We start from the raw sequence: 22,551 nt of genomic DNA on the forward strand, positions 1-22,551 counted from the left end.
CACAACACCGCCCAGGACCGCGAGCTGCCCAGTTCCTCCCCGGCTGACCCTGACCGGGGCACCTTGACCCGGTACCAGGGGTTCCCCGGCCGTGTGTACATCAGTGGGGTGCACTCACTGCTCTGTGAAATCCTCATTGCTGGTTTCTGGGTGGCCACTGCCGCGCCGGGGCTGCTGTCACTGGTGAGCTGCATGAGGTCATTGATGATGGCTTGCTTGTCCACCGAGCCCGCTGGCACGCCTGGGCGGCTGTCTGGGAAAAGCTGTGGTAACTGGCTGTTCTGCAGGTCATCCAGAATCTCTTCCAGGTTATCCAGCTCGCTGCCTGGCTGCAAGAAACAACACACAAACCCCAGTACAGGTCGCTGCTCGCCTGCTGTTGGCCAAGCTGGGCAGCCCCCAATGGCCTGCCCAAGTGGCCTCTGATGTGTCTGGCAACAGGCCTGATGTGGAGGAAGCTCACAAACCTGTTGGAAGGGGACTGGGAAGGCTTCCCAGGGCTTTTCCCTTGCTTCTGGGGAGCCCAGAGTGGCACTGGCACCCTTTAGAAGTCCTGCTGGGGACTTATGATTCCATTGATTCCATACCTTGGGCAGCAGGGGGATTCCTGTCTGTGCACTTTGTGATCAGTGCTGACAGCAGGGATAACAGGAGAGCCAGGAGTGCTGAAGATGGGGGTTTATGTAGGTATAACTGCTATTTCTTTCAACACAGTTGTATTTCTAGTCTCTTTATGACTTGATTAAAAGCATACAATCAGAAAGTTACTTTATGGCTATATCAATTCCCCATATGCCTTTTTTTTGTTATATTCCAAACCTGAACACTGAATAACTCTACAGAGGTTAATTGGCAAGATATATACATAGGATTGGGAATTTATTATACTCCCAACTTCCCAAATCATTGAAAATAACTTCTCTAGAGTATGACAAGAGAAATCTACATCTACATATGAATTTACATTTAAATTCAGTAGAAAATTAATGAAATAAAGATGGGAGAAAAATTAAGTTCACCTCACACTAACATTACTTACTTGCTGTTTTTCTTATATATATTGATTTTCACTGATACTCTCTTTTGTCAGCTTCTCTGTCTAAAACCTCTTAGAATTAAAGTAATTTTCTGACTGAAATGTGGTAATCATTGCAATTATGTTCTCCAATCCTAAACTCTTGATAAGGGTAAGACTTGGATAATAATTAAGAACAGGGTGTCCAGTTTCAGTTTACTACCATCTTGAGCAGTGAATATATCATAGCAGTATTTATAACAAATATTCGTAACAGTATTTATAACAAATATCTACTCAAAATCAGTGTCTTCATTAGGAAATGTGCAATGCCAGAGGAGAGGCAAAGTGAGCAGCCACCCATGAAGGATGGGGAACTGAGAAATAACACCACAAACATGCAGAACTGAAATACAATTCTTCCTTGGTGTTTTTTTGTTTTTTGTCCTTCCCCACATCATGAACTTCTTACTGAGAGCAATCTTAGGCCAAAGATCACAGGATACTGAAGAAATACCTGAGATGGCTTTAAATACCTACTGAGGTTCTCACAGGCTAGCTAGAAAGCACAGCACATTAGTCTGTACAGAACCCCTGCCACCACATCTAGCCTGCTCCTGGGAAGTCCAGCTATTTATTCAAAGGTAGCTAAAATGCCCCAAGGTTACACTGCTAAGGGCTTTTTTTGGGTGACTGACTGCAAATAATCATGGTGCTATTTTTTATTATTTCTACATCATGTCCTAGTCATATAAATTGTAGTATACAGTGCAAAAGAGGAGGGAATTCACTCCATCAAAAGGCAGCATGTGGGTGATCTAGAGGCTGGTGTTATTGGCAAAATGGCAGGAAATCAGAGAATCAGAGGACTGGAAGAAATTTAAAGCCTCCAGGCAAAATCAGTGTATGCCATTCCCCATGGAAGTTCATACAGTTGCTTGTTAAAGACATCCAGAGACAGAAAATCCACAGCTTCCCTGGAGAATTGGTTTCAGCACTCTGCCATCCTTGCTACTCTTGTATTTCTTTTATCAGTCTCAATGCAAAATCTCTCACACAGATATTTAGACCCTTCTTTCCAATCCTATTTTCAATCTGGAGAACATACTGTGCTACCCTTTCTTTTTCTAACTTTTTCTGTATTTGAAAACATGTGCCCTTTTGTGTTTTAAGCTGAAATAAACAAACAATCTCAACTTGTGAATTTTCTTCAGCAAATAACCTGTTTTCTAGGCCTCTCATTATGCTCGTTGCTCTTGTGGATTGCTTTCACTTGATCCACACTTTTGCTGAAGCCATGTCCAAGACAGGACTTAAAATGAAGCCTTATAGCTGCTGAGTAAAGCAGAAAATTTCCTCTACACATAGTACGCTTTGATGGCATATTCCAGAAAAGTATGTGATTCTTTTAATTACATGACATTTACTGTCTCTCACTCATCTTGTCATCACTATGATCCCTAGAACAGCTCTGAAAAACTCCTATTTAGTCACTTCTCCCCTCATATTCAAAAAAACAAAACTGAGACATTATTCTTGACTAATGATAATAAATAGCATTTATTCACCCTGAATGTTCTAATATTTTCTATCTATATCTCTTCATTGCAGCTGAATCTGAACTGTGTCCTCCAGGGTGTTTGCAGACACATTCAAGTGCCACACTCAGCTTTACCAAGCTCCACTGTCACATCAGGTCATTCAGGTTAACTAAAACACTGAGCGGCTCTAGATGCTGCACGAGTCCTGCAGCATCTCCATTTTGACAGTGAATCCTTCAATAACCACTGTGTGTGGAGGGATTTCCAAACAGCTTCCTCACCACTCACAGCAGGTTCATCTTGACCATGCACCTCTACCCTGCCATAAGGAAAAGGGCCTTACTCAAATCTAAACATCTTGACACACTATTATTCCAACAACTCTGCTACTTTCTTGCTGAAGTAAAACAGGTTGGCTGGTCCAAGATTACCTGTTCCTGACAAATCCCTCTGATGAGGATCCCACTGCTTTCCAGGCAATTACAAGCATCTGGGTGGACCCAGCACATCAGTAGAAAAGGCTGAGCCAGGAGGAATCCAAAGTGATTATATAAAACCTAAATCACTGCAGGGACAGGTGATAAGCAGATTCAAAAAGGTGCTCCAAGAGACAGCCGTGAGCGATGTTTATAGGAGCTGCATTTGAGCGATGGCAGATCTGCTACAAGAAGAGTGCAAGAGCCAGGAGAAGAGACTGATACAGAGCACCATAAATTATAGAAGGATGATTCAGGACTCTTTGGGGGAATTAAGACATATGGCCTTCATTACATGGATCTGAGACAACAGCAAAGGGAAGTTTTATACGTTGCAGGGGGGTTTTTTGGTTGGTTTTATGCGGGATTTTGTGTCATCTTTTCTTTTAGCATTCTGGCTACTGCAATTCTTTGTTCAAACACTAGATATATATATAAAAACCTCAAAAACAAACCTAAAAAAACACCAATGAAGAACATATTGATCCAAATGTGTCAGAAAACTGCACTCCCTAAGGTGTTTCTAATTCCTCTCAGAAGTGGCAAAGAAGGCAAATACAACAGATGTATTACAACAACCCAAATACGTAACCTTCTCCTTTTTTTGCTGAATAATCAATATTAAATACTTAAACTTTATTTTTTATAAGGGTTCTCCACTACAAAAATTCCAAGAGATTTGGAATTATCACCAACTTATGATGTTATCCTAAGTCTTTCCAGACTCACCCTCAAATGGCACCATATGTGCAGAAACTAGCATTAAAATATTTACTTGGCTAGATTCAAGGGATTTTTCTTTTAGTTATAGTCTATATTTATTTTGTTAATGGCCTAAATTGAATTATATGTAAATAGAAGGCACACCCTAAGCTCCCAGTGAAACAATTATTTGTCAGGAATTAAAAAAAACAAAACCACCTGACAAAGTGCTAAGCATCACAAGAAAGTTCTTGTGTGGGTATTTCCACTATGTCTAAGTAATGCAATTATGACAATCTCTGTAGAAGTTGGGCGCTAAGTGTCAGAAAGGGTAAGACAAATAATTCTCAGGGATATTTTTGCATTTGAAAAAGTACTTATTTTATACTGTCATATAGAGAAATACAGATTAAACTTAAGAGCTTACAGAAGGTGTACTGAAAGGCAGCTGCACCTCAACATGAAGTTTGTTTTACAATAGTTGCTGTTTCAAAGCCCAGCTTCCATGGATTGTGAAGGACTGGATAAGATACTCAAGCCTCTGGAAATCTCCTTCCTGCCATGGGCATTGCCCACGGCTTGCACTGTGACCCTCTGTTCTAAGGACTTAAAACAGGATGTTTTTTGGTGGGGACACAACTTGAAACTACATCTGATTTGCATAAATTTGAAGTTTAGTTCATCTTCTACCTCAGAAGTACAGGCAAAGAATTTGACCATAAGAGGCAAATGAAACCAAATCCCTACTCCAAACTGGCAATAAATCAAAGGATTATAAAAAGAAGGGAAAAGGAAATAAGAAGTGGAACCAATACAGTATTTTTCTCCCTGGTAACTGCAATAAACATAAAATTGGCTAGAAATCCTATTAAATTATCAAGCTATTCTATGACTAACATTTGAAAGCAGAACTCTAATTGAAAGACATTCAGAAAATGGAATCCCCATTCTAAGGTTTTGATAGAATTTCAAGAAGAAACAAATGTTCCTCATGAACTTAATGGATTCTGGACTATTAAACCAGAAATAGGTTTTTTAAATATGAGTGGCATGTGTAGAGAAAATATGCTGGTATTGGGAAGACACTGGTTTCCACATGAAGCATGAATACAGCATAGTTTATAAAATATGTGAAGAACACCAGAGCAGTTTCTGAGTTTTAGGACAAAAATGTACATACTTGAGATGATTTCTGGAACAGCATTTGTGCAGACTGCTGCATTGCAAAGTCCCTGTCAAACAGCCTGTCTTTATGGTCTACTGAACAAAAAAGAGGAGAGTACACTTGTGGAGATTAGGATTTCATTCCACACTCCCCCAAGTGATTTCTCAGAGAACAAGCTACTTTAGCAAGGCCATATCTAACATTATTCATGATGTTTCTCTGATGTTCCCCTGTACTTTCACTCTCCTTGCCCTCCAAGCTGTCAGGCAGTCCTTGCCACATCTGACCACCTCCTGACCACTACAGGGGCTGCTCCTGGCAGTGGACAGTCAGGGAGAGCAGGAGAAGGCAGGTTTACTGCTGAGGGACGCTCTCTTCCCTTTCCAACAGTGCTGAGCCATATGAGAACTTGTGCTCGACAGCAACAGCCCTACCACAGTTGGTGCTGGAGGGAAAACCCCACTGAGTGTCCCCAGCAGGTCCCTCTCTCATCTCCTCCCCTACAGCTGCTGTAACTGGAACAGCAACCAGCCTAATCAAGCCTGATAACCATCATCCCACCAAGGAAGGGAAAAAGGTACAGCAGGGCTGGAAATACTCTCTGCCATTTGAGAAAGGCTTCCTGTCAGTCGCTGCTCTCTGCAGAAGAGTATGTTTAAACGCACTACCTAGAAGACTGCTATTTTTAGTGCAGTGGTGCACTTCAAAGCATTTCCTGCTCAGAAAGTCACACCAAAAGTAAAAGGAGAAAATGCAATGGCTCTGTTGCCTCCCAACACACTGATCTCCCTTGTAGAGGCCATCCCACTGCTGCTCTGCTGCAGTTTCCAGAGAAACTGCACACTCCAGTGACTAATTACTTAAAAATACAACATTCCTCAGGGAGAAGTTTTAAATAAACCTGCAAAATAGGTAACACAAGCACATGGCTAATTTTTACATATGGGAGGAAAAAGGAGGGGGAAGGATGCAGGAGGATGGAAGAATTTAGCTCAAGAATCTGTGTTCTAGTCTTGTACTAAATAGTTCCAGCTTTGATCTAAATTTAGGCAATGAGCACTTCCTGTGGGAGACCATCTTCCAAAGCTGAAGAGTTTTGATGCTAAATATTTTCAGTGATTTTATAATTGGGGTAAAGTGATTATTTGTTTAAAGGCCTGGCCTTAAGACAGTTAAACACTTACATTATTCTGTATTTCCCACCATTTCCTCTCCTACTCCATGCTGGACTTCTGTTTATTCAGGTCCAGGCTTCACTGCATTTTAAGTGGGTTTTAAAGTTCTGTTTACAACCAACAGGAGCAACAAAAGCCCTTCTGTCATTATCCAGCAGTCTTCCATCACAGTGACAAGACTGGCTGCTCCACACCTTGGAGCTGAGGAAGCCCTCACCACTTTATCACAGCTCCTGCACTGCTTTGTGGTTTTCTGAGCAAACCCAACTCCCAGACCTTTCTGTACCTCCGGTTCTCTTTCTCCTGGGACACAAACTCTGTCTTCAAATGTTAAGAAAAGGCAATACATCCACAGCCCACACTTCAAACCCCTCAAATCCCTCCCCAGCCTCAGAAACATAAAACCTAAAAATAAAAAATGAATGGACCATTCACTTGACGAAGTTCATCATTCAGGAGACCTGATTTTCAACTGCTTGAGGTTGGCAGTGCTTGCAGAGACTGAAGTCTCTTTCTTGAAAGCTGGTTTTATAGTTAGTCTCGTGTTTACATTTAGGGTGAGACACAAGTTGCCTATGAAAAAGTAAAGCAGCTAGTTTAAACTGTTCACCTGTGCTACCACTTGTCAATGGGAATACCAGTAAAGAACAGCTAACCTCATCTGTTTTAGACACACATTAGGATAAGATAAGAAAAAAAAAAAAAGTCCTGGAGTATTTTTCTGTGTTTCCATCAGCAATAGAAGGAGTTTGTAGGACTGCCTTGGACTAGACAACAAAGTTCTAGAGGGGATAGAACCTGGTCTCTGAGAACTGGTTTGTAAGCCAAACTGTTTCTTGTGTACTCCACAGAGATCATGAAAGAGGAAATTTTAATTCTTTTAGAAATTTAATTCTAGGGGAACAAACCATCTGAAGGCCATGATTTCGATCTATGGAGGAAGGGCATACAGTTTTTTGTGATTACCAAATTTTACATTCTTGTTGAGTAACTCATTTTGGAGGATTGAAGATCTCTGCTTTCAATCTAGTACTGACTTCAATGTGTAGGATCTGAACTAGGAACTGAAATCGATCAGACATGTTAAAAATATGCCATTCTTGCTAGTTTACCTATGAAATTCTTGATTTCTGTATTTTTATAGCCTAATGAACCATCAGTTCTCAAGGAGAATCTACACCCTACCTCTACAAACACTAGAAAATACAGGCTTCTATTGAAAACCAAACTAACATCCAGGCTTGAGGATAAATCAGTGCAAACTTCAGTGAGGAGAAATTAGTACAATTTGGCTTGGTTTCTCCTAAAGTGTGGGAAGGATTGAAAAACCACAATTGCTCCTACATAGTGGCAATAGTTGTCAAATTTTGTTGGAACAAAAAGCAAAGTAACCTTAGGAGTTGCCTGGATAACTGAGATTTTAACAATGCTGCATCTACACTGCAGTGACACATTTGGCCTCTATGTTTTGTGGTTATAACCACTGTTGAAAGAACTGTCTACTAGTTACAGACTGCCAAAAGGGCAAATAAAAAAATATTAATCCAATGTTGTGTCTTAGGGCTAAGAAAATGTCATCTAACCCTCCTCAGTCTCACAATACAATATAGAAAATATAAACAAGAATGTCTTTATGCATACAAAAAGATACAATGGGTTAAAAAAATAAACAAGCTCAAACCTAGTCTACACATTAGAAAATATACAAAATTTTTAAAATTAAGGATATGGCTGTGAATGAGATGCATGAACATTTGCATTGCATATGATCTGATCATGATTTACAAACTAAGGCTTCACACACAGGGCTGCCTGGGGATTAATGACCAGCTGGGAGATTTGATAGTGTAGGACAAATCTAAGGATCATTAACTCCAGCTAGTTATAACCTTCCCAGAAAATGCTTTATACTAAAATTGATATTGTAATTACCCATTTTATAAATAATATAAACAGTAATACTGAAGTAGCAGATTGCTTTCACTGTGCCCCTTCTTCTTGCAAAGCTCTGAAAACTGGAGCACTCTGGGTGATGTGGACCTGCTGCTTTTGGAAAGTGAATTCTGCATCAAAGCCAGTGTGACATAACACTTCTTAGCATAGGTCCCAACAATACACCATTTATTGTGTTGGGCAGCACAGCAACAAGGGATCTTGCACAAAAAGCAAAGAAATTCTGAATGTAAAATTCAGTGCAGATAACCTTGCATGAGGAGACAGGATCCCTGCACTGATCAATTAATCTTTCACAGAAACTTGAGGCTGAATATAAAGAATTTTTAAGATTACAAGAAAATCCCATCAAATCCTCCAGACTGCCACATAAGTCTATTTGCTTTGATTTTAATTTGCAGGTCAAGCATAACATGAAGACCAGTAATGCAAAGTTGTTATCAGTCCTTTCAAACAACTGTTCTTGAGCATGAACCTGTTTTCCATGGGAGGAGTGTAGCTGCTATGCTGGGCTAGGTCAAGGACCCATTTAGCAAGCACAACAGCAGTTCAACCTCAGCCTGTAGGAAAAGCTGTCAATTAGGCAGCACTAACCAAGAGTCACGAGTATTTTCTCTTTGCCTGACTAGCATCTGGGAAAGGCACCCTGCATTAGCCATCTCCTCCCAGGCAGAGCCTGTGCTTTTACACCGTGTGACCATCACCAGCTGGGAAACTGAGTGAAGACTGGATTTCAAAAGACAGGTAACAGACTCCTGAAGTGCCAAGATGCTACTCTTTGTGTAAGTCAGATGGCAGGAATGCAGGCCTGGAACAAGTCATTCACACATAATGCAAAAATTAGCTTACCTGTTCATTAGGCTCAAAGCTCATCTCTTCTTTTTCCGTCCTCATCGCTATTAACTTTGTGCTACCTGAAGGGTCTGTCTTACTGTCCAACCGCTCCAGTTTTGGGGGTATGTCTGGTAAACCAATATCTTTAGTATCATCTTTATCTAGCAAGTAACGAAGTAGTGCATTATTATTCTTCTTAGGACTCGCTGGCTCCTGTTTAACAGTCACCTCTGAACCAGGAGCTGTGCTACTGGACTCTTGGTTCAGTTCTTTGCCTGTGGCCTCTGCTGTGAGCTTGGCCAAATCTACAGGAGAACTACTGTCCTGCAATAGTCTGTGCAAAATTTTATGCTTCTCCTTGAGCGAGGTTCCATGTGCTGAACCAGACCCAGGCAACCCTCCCGTGGAGTCCTTGCTAATGTCTCCCATGGTACTGGACAAAGGTGAAGGCTCCATCTGATCTGATTTGGTGGTCAGCAACTGTAAGAGCTTTGTCTGGCTTTTTCCATCGTGCAGTTTATTCTGTCCATCAGGTCTCTCGCCACTGACAACTGGTGGCATGTTGCTATCGCTGCTGTCTTTCTGCTCTCCTGAATGGCAGCTGCTCTCTGCTTGTCCAGTTGTACCTTCTGATTGCTCCCCATATATTCCAAAGCAGTCTTTAGAGTCCAGGCTTCCCATCTTGCTTAGCTGGGGAGGATTCATATTCACAGGGGAATTTTGTAAATTTCCCATTTTTAGGTCAGGTGAAGCCAACGACGATCCTAGAGAAACGCCGTGGCCCTCACTGAGGGCCTGAAGTGCGTTCAGGGAACTGTTGGTGTAGTTATGGCTATTTCCTGTGCTGCTGCAGACTCCCACAGGTGAATGCAAGCTTCCTGCAGGGGAGAACTGACTGGGTGGGATGCGAGGACTTCCTGCCACTCCAGGGCTCACGCGATGCCTTGGGGAAAGCATAGAGTTTGGCTGCCCTGGGTTCATGCCGGGGCTGCTTTGAGAGGGGCTATTCATTTTTAGTGCATAGTTACTACCCTGAGGAGTGGATGCTTGTATGCTTGACACATGGTTCATTCCCCCTGAACCACCAAACCTGCCTGCTGGCATGCCCACTTGCTCCTTTGGGCCATTTATGGCAAAATTTATATTGCTACTGATGGTCATATCCTGACCTGGGTTCCCACTGCACATGGCCTGATGGGCAGGGCTGCTGGAACTAATTGGGTTCAATATCTTCCCCATTCCTTGTCCAGTCAAATCCTGATTCATTCCACAGACATTCTGCTCTCTATGTGGCAAGAGGAAGAAAAACAGCCTGTTAGCTACATGACAGTGGCCAACTTGCAATTACATAATGGAAAAAGAAGCAAAACCCCAAACCTCACTTTAAAATAACACAAAACCTCTACAATCAAAAACAAATCAACAATTTGACAAAAGTGATATGCAACTCTCAACATGGCTGAACGTTAACAGTATGGTTTTTCAGTACCTCATTAGAAAACAATGAAAGAGAGGAAAAACAAAACTAAACCTCATTTAAATGACAGTCATTAGAAATGCTGATAGGTTACAATTTCACACTCCCTTTAATGTATCTCTCTACAATTTGGCAAGAGCTGATTTCTAGAAATGAAAGAAATCTCATCTGAAACATATGACCCAACAAATACATGTTTTACAAGACAGCTGCGGACAGCTGTTTGCTGGAGTTTTGAATTTCTCTAAGTTAGCCCCACCACAAGGCTGGAGCGGGCTATTTGCCCACCAAGTTCATAGTGAAAAGAAAGTTGAAAAAGTCACATTTTTACACTGCCAGAGTATTTCAATACTGCTCCAAAACAGCCTGTGAGCCAAGGGAACTACTGGATACTTGTTCAGAATGAGAACAGTCTGTTAGCAATCCAGACCTGCACAGGCATTTAGGAAAAGGGGAGAAGAAAAACAACAAACCACACACACAGAAGCTGAAACTTGTATTTTAGAGATGTAAGCCTCAAGACAGAAGAAAGAGAAGAGAGACACAGACACATACACAGAGAAAAAGCTCTTGTGAGAGCACCTGAAGGTCACTTTTCGTTTCCTCAGTAGATTTTAATTAGTTTATGGGAGGATGTAATACACTTTTTACTCTGTGCTAAAACTTAAATTAGGAAAATCAGATATATTCCCAAATGCTAAAAGCTACAAAAGAGACAGAGTCAAGTAGGTTAGGAAGGAAAAAAATGAGATTCTGACAAAAAAAATCAAATCAACTCCAGACTTCCAAAACCAAATATAAATGGAACATTCCTAATATGCATTCTCCATGAGACAAAAACCATTCCTATTTGCACAGTATAAGTAAGTGCAGATAAACCTTCATTTTGCTAAAGTGTGAGTAGTAAAATAATTGAAAAATACAGAGCAGTGAATTCTGTATTGGTTACCTTAGGTATAAAGGCAAAGGTGAAAAACATTAACTATAAAAAAGGGGTATTTTTAATACCTTATTACAAATACAGTAGTACCAGCACTCTGCTTTAAAAAGTGCAAGAAAATTTATGAGTACCATTTAAAAATTATCAGTGCTTGCTTTTCAAAATTTAAGATTTGGCACTTAATAAAATATTAGGTCTATTCAGCAATCCAAAGAAAACAAATTGCAGACAGCTTTTAGCCAGATCAATCTACAATTTCTATAAAATGGTTTCAGTTATAAGTATGTTTAGCACTGTTTTCTTCCTCTCAAGAAAAATGATACAGAGGACTGGGAATAAAGCCTGAAACAAAATCTGGTACAAATACACCAGGACGTGCAATGATTTAATAAAAATTGTATGTTAAAGTTCTGATGTCAGTGATTGCTCAATACTGACTTTAGCATATTATTGTCTCTACTTTTAATAATAAATCAAACTAACAGTAGTGACACTGCTTAGAATTGGACATATGAGAGCCACTAAGCCAAGCACCAGAAAAGACAAGGCACAAAGACAATCAAAGAATTAAGCAACACTTAATTGACTACACTAAAGTGTAGTTCTAATACTCATAACATGTTTTTTAAAGAAGAACCAGAACCAATAACAGAATATGAACTACAAGAATTCTAAGCTTTCTAGATTTAATCACTATTGAAAAGTTTCTTGTATCTACTATGCAAAATACAGGAAATTAAAATACTGAAAATAAGAACATGGCATTGAAAATCCAGCATGCCATTTTCAAATTCTGAAACAATCTTACAGTCTCTTCCTCCTGCAAGCATTGATTTCAAAATCTTACTTTGTTTCCATGATATCAGTTGTGGGTCAACAGAAATCTATCAGCCTTAAACAATCTATTTGCTTTGGCAACCTCGTGCTTTGCCTGACTCTCAGCAGAGTGTGGACGCAAGGAAGTATAGGTGGCCTTTGAGTCACAGTAAAATGTATTGTGTTGGGGAATATAAGTGGCCTTGCCAGTTCTAGTTATTCTAAATGAGCCACAGCTGTGAAGTCCTTAGTTGGGCAGTAGCTGTGGCTCATGAAGGTTACTAGGATAAAAGGGGGTGGGTTGAGAGCCCTGATGAAGCCACAAGGAACTGCACTGCTGAGAAGAGCAGCATGGTAGAAAACCACTCAGAAGGTATGGACCTTAGAAATATAATAACAACAGTATGCTTACAACAAGGAAGTGGCCAGGATTACCTGTGAAGCATATGCAAGGAGATGACAAGCTGAGGTTCACTGGTCGTCTGAGAGCGGATGAGCTTGCTCTTGGTTTGGGCAGAGACGATGGTGCCGTCCGACAGGGAAAAGCGATAAACGGGGCTGAAGGCCAGCCCCTGCCTCAGCACTGCAGGCAAGCACAACAACACAGGTAAGCTAATGGCACACTGCTCAGCTGCTCAACATCTCATGCTTAGCACTGATGCCCAGATGTGGTGCTAATTAAGCAAAATAAATAAAAATAACATTTTGAAAATAAATAGATGTGTACAAAAAAAAAGGATCCCGCATGCTGTAGGGCGATCAAATGAAAATCTGCAAGGAGTGACAGCAATAACAGGAAGATACTATGAAACAGAATGTATTCCAGGAGCAGACAGGAAGCTCTTGATGTCCATTTCACTTTTCATCAAATATGTGTCTAATTCCTTTTGTTCCTCAAACACTTTTTCACTGTACCATTACACCATGATGATTTGATACAAGTATCCTTAGTTTTTAGATCATCTGTTTCCATTAGCCTGTATATTCCCCTCCAAGCCTGACTAAATTGTCTTGCAACAGTTATTCTCACTACTTGTTTAATTTTAAAAAATGCATAAACTCTTACCTAAGAACAATTAGAAATGAGAACTGGAAAGAGAAATTATTACTTTTAAAAGAACAAATACAAAATATATATGGCTAAAAAATTACAAATAAAATTACCTAAATCAAAACTGGGGCTCTGCTACCCTTTCTCAGTGTTGATTGCATTTCAGGTTTGGGGTTTACTTCACTGTACACATTCTGCAGCCCTTTAAGTTTTTAATGTAAATCTGAACTGAAACAAATTCAGTTTTTTAACTTCCATACACCTCTGTGACACTTCTTTAATGAAATATTAAAACATGTTATGGAAAAGCACATCTCCCAAACATTTATTCTACTGTTCACTCTCTGCCATCAATGAAACAAGTGTGGTCCCTTAAAATTTCTAGTCCAAAAGCAATCACATTAGGATTGCAGACATGAGAGAAGTAAAATACTCCAAAAATTTTCATATACTCATTTAGGGAAAAAATAGGAACGAAGCACTACAAATACATTTAGTTTCTTATTTTTTCATACATCTATATTTTTTGTGGGGTTCTGTCTCTCTCTTTTTTATTTTATTTTTTTAAATTAATATTATCATGTGATCTTCATTTCATTGCTAGTCTTTTAATATTTCCTGTTGTAATGAAATGACGTGGTTTTCCAAGTGTGGCCTTTATTTTTCTGGTCTACTGAGCTAGCACATTTTCAGCCTTGCAAGACTGGTAACGATTGCTTTCCTTCCCTGTCCCCCACTGTTATATATTGTTCTGCAAGGTTGCAAAGTATTATCTAGGCAGTGAGAAAACAGGAAGCACAATTTAAACAACCAGAAGGGTTTTTTCAGAGTAAAAATGTAACGAAAAACAAAAACCTACAACAGTGAAACAATACAAAACAAAATTTCACTGTTAGGTATGTCATTGTTTCAGTTTAACCTTTGGGCACCAGAAGGTCCAAAGCTCTTAACTTTAGCATATACCACATCAGGAAATTCCAGTACTCAATGCCAACAGGATACAAGTGAAATCTCTACTTAAATCATTTTCCAAACTAATTCTTTAAGCAAACAAGAATGTTTCCATACTCCTCTTGAGGAAATGCTATTTTTCTGACCGTGGCCAATAAAAACTTACCATATATTCTGCATTTTACACTGAGAGATAATTTTAAAGCATGTTTTTTATTGTTTATCAAGCTAATGCTGGATTTTTTTCACACTGTAATGCTGGACTACATGTAGCAGAGCATTACTTTCTTTGCTTCCATTCTCAAACCACAATGACTTGAAAACTGCAAGCACAAAGATGCTCCAGCCCAAGATATGACTTGTTTGTCTTCCTCATACTGCAGGTCAGGGGAGCAAAATATTTCAGCCATTATTCCTCTTCAGTGCTGTATCATTTGTAGGGAAGTAATTCCAGAGGTTTTCCCTCCACTTACCACTCACTCTTTTCATTTTGACAAGAAGAAAAGAGCCCTCTCATTTAGATTAATTCTACAATTTACATGATGATCCTAAGCCACAACTGCAAAATGATACAGTGTAAACGCCAAAACACGTATATTTTTACCACTTCATAGAAAGCTTAAGAAAGGACGCATTCAACCTTAGGACTCAAGGTAGTAGCTGCAAATTTGGTCAGGAATAACTTCAAGAACACTGAAATTAATCCTTCAACTGCTCTCTAGACCCCTGGTTTAATTTTAATTGCATATTGCCTTCTTCAGTTGTCTAAAATCACAGCACAAGGCTGTGAACTTTTAGCACTTCTACTGTACATACCCCCAAAACTGTTATCTAAAATAACACAGCATTTCTGTGACCCCACATTTCTAAAAGACCACCTGAAGATTTCAGGAAAGCAGAACATATTAAAGAACATTTAACTAATGCCTCATGACTAAAGCTCTTTTTTTGGTGTATATTTGGTGGAATAATTAGACATTCCAGTTATAATTTAGTATCCAAGATGACACATCTGCTGTTTAATGACCATGGTAACTATTTGTTACAAGCCAGCTGTAAACCCTGTTCTTTAAACATGAACCCAAAGAATGATGCTTCTGTACTGGAAACGTTCCAGCTATTCCCAATTGGTTTTGAAATTACTTTCCCATGGACTAGATAGGGTTATTTGCTTTTATTAATTTGGGTCTGTGTTACTAGAATTAGAAGTAGAAGGGTTTTATGAAAAATCCCCTCCCAGTCACTACCACAGGAACCTCATGGGGACCATTCCAAGTGCAGTACTTTCCTATTTCTTACCTGCCATAATCCTGACTGAGTAGATGTGCTTGTGGTATATCCTATAACACTTATCAGCTAGATAAAGTGCAGCAATGTAGGTTTCCAAACAGTATGAGAGGTGCAGCTTTGGGAATTTATACTCAATGTTTCTCACAGGAAATGGGACAGTAAAAGTCCATTTTTGTAAAGAAAGGGAATACGGGCAATGAACTGCAATGTGTGAGTTGAGGTTTTGAAGAATAATGGTGAGTGAACATTTGGACAACATGCAAGGGTCTTTCCTTCCAAAATAAATTTGACATTTGGAAGATTTAAAACACACTCCAGGATGGCACAGTTGTAACAGGAAGGATAAAACAACCAGTGCGAAAGCTGAAGAGCTCCCTAGAGAGAGAGCCATCAGTGTGCTAAATAAAACAGCTTGAGAAAGGGACTGTCAGTAGCTGGTGATTGCTCTGAAAGCATAACAAAGAGAGAACAACCAAGAGATATAAATGGCAAACAGGTTAAAAATAAAAAGTACTAAAAGTATGAAACCTAACCTTCCTGGTGATGCCTCTTGGCAAAAGATATTTCTCCCTCGTGCTGTGAATGGAACCTCTGAATGCATCTTCTCACCAAATCCTCCCAGCCAGGTTTCATAGCTGCTCGCATGGTACTTGTGTCCAATGAAGTTATTTTGCCTGATATTAGATACATTAGAAAGTATTTGTTATAGCAATTTCTCAAGTGAGGAAAAGGAAATACAATTAAAACTTCTACTCTTATTTCACAATACCTTGAAGATCCTGGCGTGTAGTAAAGCTCTCTGACGAAGGAAGAAGTGGTCTTTCCTTCATTGGAGCTCTTCTTGCAACACAAATCAAGCAAGACTGCAAATCTTAAGAGAAAAATGTTACTTCATTTTATTTTCATGAAAAGGGAAGACTTTTGCTTCCACAAAGACTTCAGAAATACTTTTAAAAAGTTCCTTAAATCTATTCAGACCAAAATATAGATTTTGTACCAATACATGCATAGACAAAACTCAGTAGATTTGTATCTTCATTACTTCCTAAAACATTAAATAAAACAGGAAAGGTGGCTTTGCTTTCTTTCGGAAGAAAAATTAACAAGGACTCCACCACAATCCATAAGTATTGGCACACATTTATGAATCTACCTGTAGTAGCTCAACCACTCAGGAAGTAAGTAATAAAAGAGAATATACTGCATGCACAAAGAGCACGTTTCTTTAACACTCCCCACTTCATATTTTCTAAGTCAAATTCCTTAAACTTGTCTCAAATGCTTCCTGTTCCTGAGAACTCACCTTCACTATAACCATTTTTACTTACCTGAACACTTACAAAACAATCTGAGGAAATTTACCTGCTGAAGTAGTAAATGGGAAAGGAAATGGTGAACCACGATTGTCTTCAAATTCTAAGAATTCAAAAAATTGCCCTTTGAAACCTTCTTCCTAGTCAGCTACATTTTTTTTACAATTTCAGCAATATAAAACTAGGGTATCTCCCTTTGAGGTAAACAGAATTTCTCTCAGCTGGTTTAACGAATAGCTGCATGCAAGCGTATATCCTCATAGCCAAGACACAAAAGCACATTTCTACAGTTAAATAAAAAAACCCCCAAACCTAAGAATTTTTCCAATTTTCAAGACTTAGAGGTCAACTTTATCAACTGCCCTGAAAGTGCATTAACACAAACTGGAAATGGTGAGTACCTTCACCGTCTTCCTTGAAGGAATTTGGTTGAGAAACAGCAAAGCACTGCATAGTTTCATATTTCTGATGTGCTTCCTGGTTATCGTGGCCTTCTTCAGACTCAGCCAGAGGCTTGACCAGCATGCGGCAATTGAAGGTGTGGCTGTTCCGCCTCGGAGCGTCACCGGACCAGGATCCCCCATTCACTGAGCAAAAGCAAAATCAGGTACTGAGACAAAGCTGCTACCAGGCATTTCTGCTGCTTATCCACAGGAAATTAATCAAGATGTTTTACAAACTGGCTGGGAAACAAGCTCATTTAACAACAACAACAATTTAATTATAATATTAAAGCCCAAACCAGCACATAACTAGGTCATTTATAAAATTAACAGATTTTAAGAGCACTGCTAATTTGTTCAGCTATTATGTTTTCACAAGTGACTCAAAATGACATAGTAGAAAAGCAGAATATAAGTCTAAATATTGGTGCATGTAAAAGTTACACAGCACAGCAAAAGCCTACTGGGTAGACCAAGTTGATTAATGAGACTGAAAAACATAAGGCAGTATGTAGGATCTTTCCAGCAAACTTAAAAGGTACTACTAGAAGACATGGCTGCATTGTATAAAAATCTCTGTCCAGGTTAGAAGGGAAAGAAATGAAACTAATATGCCCTTATAAAAACAGGAAGCAATACAATAGGGAATAAATTGAAACACACAGTCACAGCTACAATGGGAAAGACTGAAGGGTTGAAACGACCTGGGTGGAGCTATGGGTAAAACTAAAGCCTAACACAGTGCTTAAGACAAGTAAAAAAAGAAACAAAATCCTGAGATGCACAAATATAGGTACTGGACATCAGTCAGAGCGAATCACTGTTACACCACATTAGGAAATGGCAGGGTCATATTTAAAATACTCTTTGCTTGCCCCCTTCAGTTATAAAATGCAATAAATGTAGTAATATATTGACTTTAGCCATTTACATTTTTGCTTCTTCAGAGTATATAAGTACAGTAATAAAATGCTAAAGTGAATTGAGCCATACTTTTTAAACTGCTGTGAGTAAATGAGAAACCCAGTATTGACTTCCTCTTTCTTTTCACCTCCTCCAACACTCAATGACATTAAAACTAATATTAATGAACCCAAAAATGGCTGCAACTAACAAAAACACTTTACTTTCTTAAAGTTAAGTATTGCTGAGAACAAAACCATTGAAATAAAAATTCTAATATAAGGAGGTTTCTGATTTTTCTTTTATATTTCTCCTTTCATGGGCCATTTTTGGAATAAGCAGCCAAGACAGAGAACTAACAGAGTTCACATAGCTAATGCTGTCTTTTAGATTCACTCTGGAGATCCATTAAAAAATATCAGCTAACATTAACTGCTAAAAGCAATTTTAACAAAGAAGAATTTGCAAAGAGTGGAGAATGCTTTTGAGAATAATATTAATCATTCATAGCCTATATATACATTAAAAATAAATAATGTATACGATGAAACTGTAAGCAGTGTCAGGACATTAACTTCAGTTATTTAAATGCTGACTTACAAAACCAAAGTTAAATAAGTAATGGTACAATATCAGGAAAAGTTATATACCTAAAGATTTTGGCAGCAGGATTTTGACAAATTCATTGTGGTCCCCTACATGCAGGATGCTGTATATGCTTGTGTTCATCAGCTCTTCTTGGTTGTACCTCAGGTACTGTGTCACATTCTCAGAAACAAACACAACATTACCCTCTGGGTTCACTACAAAGAAGAACCCATCTAGGGCCTAAAGGGGGAGAAATAAAAAATCAGAGAGAGAGAAAAACACAACAGCAAACAATCAGATCAACAAAATACACAGAAAATAAATACTCCATTCAGAAGACATAACTGAATTTTTCCTCATCCATCCCAGTTCTTACATTATTGTCTCTAAGAGCAAAGGACACATTTCAGATTGAGCATCTAATCTTACTTATATGACAGCAGGGTAAAAGCACAGAAAGGTACACACTTTGCAAAATAATGAAACCCACAATCTCCAAGCATGATTGCAGATGGTAGAAATATATCATCCCTCTAATTTTATGTCATATAAGCAGATAAAGGGGGAATAAAAACTTAAAAGCACCAAAGCTTTTTGTCTAAGCATTCAATTAACTATCTACACAGACTTCTGCAGCTTTGCCTGATTTATTCACCTCTCTAAGGACTGGCAGGAAATCACTAGAAGAGTTGTTAGTTATTGTATCTCCAGGGACAGAAATAAATTAGAAAAACAGGCCACCCACAATTCGTTGTGGGTCAAAACCAAGTGGATCCATACTAAATCTGAACACAGCTCACTGCAAAACAGTCTGAACAAGGAGGAGCGGCCACAGCAAGCACCAGGCATTTTTGATCTGACCCAACTTGTACACTGTACAACTCATGTGTTGGTCTTAGCAGGCAGTTCTGTCCACTGGTTACAGAGAGATGTTTAAAACATTGCACATTACTGAGCAGTTAGCAAATTTAGATGATAAAATAGAAGGCTTAGGATGGATTTTATTTCCACCTTCAGCCACCCAGCAGAAGGCTAAAGAGATGACAGAACCAGGCTCTAGGCCAGAGGTTCACAAGGGAAGCATGAGATGCAACAGACACAGGTTGCAAGTCAGGAAATGTCATGGAGATACAAGAAAAAAAATTCCACCATGAAGGTGGTCAGATATGGCAAGAGACTTCAAAACCACCTTCAAGAGATATTCATACCTTGGCTGGACTCAGATCTGGACCACCTGCTCTACCTGGAGGTAGGAATACACAAGCTCCAGAGGTTCTTCCCAACTTAGTTAGATAAGTTAGATAATGATTCTGCTCCAGGGGAAGGTCAGTGAAAGCACAATGCAAGGGGAGCAGCTGAGCCAATGGCTGACAAATGCTTTCTTTGTTCTATCTTAAAATTAAAACAAAATAAAACCCACCAAGAAATGTGTAAGTGCATACTTTCCCTGACTGCCTCTAAATTAAGATAAACCAGGTCTTTTTGTCCTCTTGTTGGCACAAATTCTAATCTCTGGCATTGTTTTTTATCATTGCCTTCTTTTAGTTTCTGATATTTTTTGGTTCCTCCTGTTGATTCACTTTCTGTGTGAGATCCATCCTTTATATGTACTTTCTTAACATTCATTACATTTTCCTGCTGAGTAGTATTTATTTTAACTAATAAAGATTTACAAATTAGTTAATAAATTGAGGCTCTAGTATAATTTTCAGCATAATAATTTCTAGGATCATAATCAGCATCTCTGCTATGGATTAGTGTTTTAGGCTGCATTTCACCACCATTTAAAGCCAGTGTAAGCATGGCCTGTTTGATTTAGTACTCCCTACACCACAACAGCAACCTGTACTGTGTGCGGCTATGAAGAGCTGGACCAGAGAGCTGAGTTGGCTGAAAACTAATTAAAGAAAAAAAAGATGCTAGCCACATCAGTCTCCAGTTGGCCAACCATAGAAGCCACGGTATTTAGAGCTGGCAGAAGTGTGTGAGTTTGGCCAAACCATCCTGCTTGGCAGCTGTCCACACATCAATTCACAGGGGCTGTAAAACCAAAGCTAGCACAGATGTTTATTGGAGTCCTAAAGAGAAAATTTTCAAAGGTGGAGATGGCACGCAAGAGATTATGAGAGTTACTGGCATCCCACAATAATCTTCAGTTTTCCCTACTGTTTCCTAGAGTGGCAACTTGTTTGGCAGAGAAGTGCTCTCTGTGCTGTTCCCTCACAGCTGTTTCTTGAGTTGATCACAGATGTGGCCATCTGGGCTTAGAGCAACAAAGGCCCTTATATTTCAGTCTCTCATTTCTTTCCATTCTCTTAAGAAAATAATCTTGCAGGTAAGCAGCAGCAGGCCTTTGAGGAAGCTAGTGCACCTAGACACTTGAATATTTTAGAAGCTCCACTTTCGCAGTAATTTCTTATTTCTGTTCCCAGATGTGAGCCACCACAATCAAAAACTTTTTTTCAGAGCTATTGGGAAAATGGCTGAACAAATAATGGACAGTATGATGGAAGAAAAATCAAGAAAACAGATATTTTAGATTAGATATTGGAACAGAAAATACATTTGTGTTCTTTGAGATGTTGTCATCTCTCTCTTGACTATTTTTCCACAGTTTCTTCCTATCTACTTTATGCTTTAAGCAAGAAATATGTTAAAATATTCCTCAGAGGCAGCTGCCTGATGAATTTTACTCACTTTCTTCAGCTGGAAACACTCATTATTTTGAGTATTCTTCAGTTTTATTCTCTAATAAAAACATACAATAACATTTCTAAACCAAATCAACTAATAAACTCTTCATCAGCATTGCAATTTTTATTATTATTTGGCAATGAGAGAAGGTAGGGGGTTTTTAAGAGGTTGCATAAAAGGGTTCTGTAAAGATTAAATAACTGAATTGCATTTCCTTAAGGTGATAAAGACACAAAGAAAGTATCTGTAGTCTTTCCACAGCAAATATAGAACAACTTTCAGACTTTTTTAAGTTTCCTCGTGCAAAAGAACGCTGGTTCATTAATTTCCACAATGTTTCATTGTTCATATGCAAAGGAAAACTAAATTAAATGGAACAACAGAATAAATGGTTGATTTTACATGTCATGTTTGCTGCAGTAGCCAATCACACAAGATAAGCCATGAAAAATATAATCTTATTCTTATTTTCCTTGTCCTTACAAAACAGGTCCTTACAATTAAATTAATAGAAAATTAAAGATAAATTTTAACATAGCAGTGTAAGAGATGAATGCATAACCTTGTTCGATAGCAAAAACAACAACATTCAATTAAGTGAGTATGTATAATAAATATTAAATAAAATAAATTAATTTGTTATCCCCACTTTTCAAAGAACAATGCCTCCTACCTGTCTAATCTTATGTTTTGCAGTGTGAATTTGGAGCCTTTATTTCATGCACAGTATAGAAAACTATGTCTTCTGTTGACCAATTATGAAAAATAGAGCAGATACTTAAAACTGTTATACAGGCATTCAGAAATTACAGAATAATTATGTTTCTGCCAAAGCTGGCTCCCTTAGCTTTATTCAGAGTTTGTGTTTTATGTTACCTAAAGTTACATTTATTCTTCCTTACAAATGAAGTCCACAGGCAGAATGGGATGGGAATAAACAGTTTGCAAGTGAGTTTAAGCAGATAAAGCAGTAGTGCACATGACAAGAGGATCCCTGATAACATACCTACCCAACATTACTGCTAACACACATTTGGAAGCTAGGCTTGAATCATACATCCTTTTGGGGTATCAAAATAACTGCTAAAATGAGACAGAAATCTAAACTGAACAAACTGAAATACACATCCTGAAAATCTCCCCTAGATTACTTTCATATTCTAGGGGGAAGAGTCCTGCTTCAAGTGCTGAAATGATAAAATATTAAAGCAGTATAGCAATGAC

At 38.8% G+C, this 22,551-nt stretch overlaps 1 protein-coding gene across 1 annotated transcript in view; it reads right to left on the bottom strand.

Annotated features, from left to right (window-relative positions):
* NCOA2 (nuclear receptor coactivator 2) overlaps positions 1–22,551 on the bottom strand; it is a 188,696-nt gene that overhangs the window by 29,060 nt on the left and 137,085 nt on the right. Inside the window, exons 7-13 of the mRNA XM_059485882.1 lie at positions 18,696–18,873; positions 17,101–17,286; positions 16,156–16,257; positions 15,920–16,060; positions 12,530–12,677; positions 8,877–10,146; positions 119–329 (exon numbers count right to left, since the gene is read on the bottom strand). Of these exons, the coding sequence (XP_059341865.1) occupies positions 119–329; positions 8,877–10,146; positions 12,530–12,677; positions 15,920–16,060; positions 16,156–16,257; positions 17,101–17,286; positions 18,696–18,873 (2,236 nt within the window). The remainder of the gene's footprint in view (positions 1–118; positions 330–8,876; positions 10,147–12,529; positions 12,678–15,919; positions 16,061–16,155; positions 16,258–17,100; positions 17,287–18,695; positions 18,874–22,551) is intronic.

The sequence above is a fragment of the Ammospiza nelsoni genome, chromosome 1 (genome assembly GCF_027579445.1).
Source record: "Ammospiza nelsoni isolate bAmmNel1 chromosome 1, bAmmNel1.pri, whole genome shotgun sequence".
NCBI lineage: Eukaryota > Metazoa > Chordata > Aves > Passeriformes > Passerellidae > Ammospiza > Ammospiza nelsoni.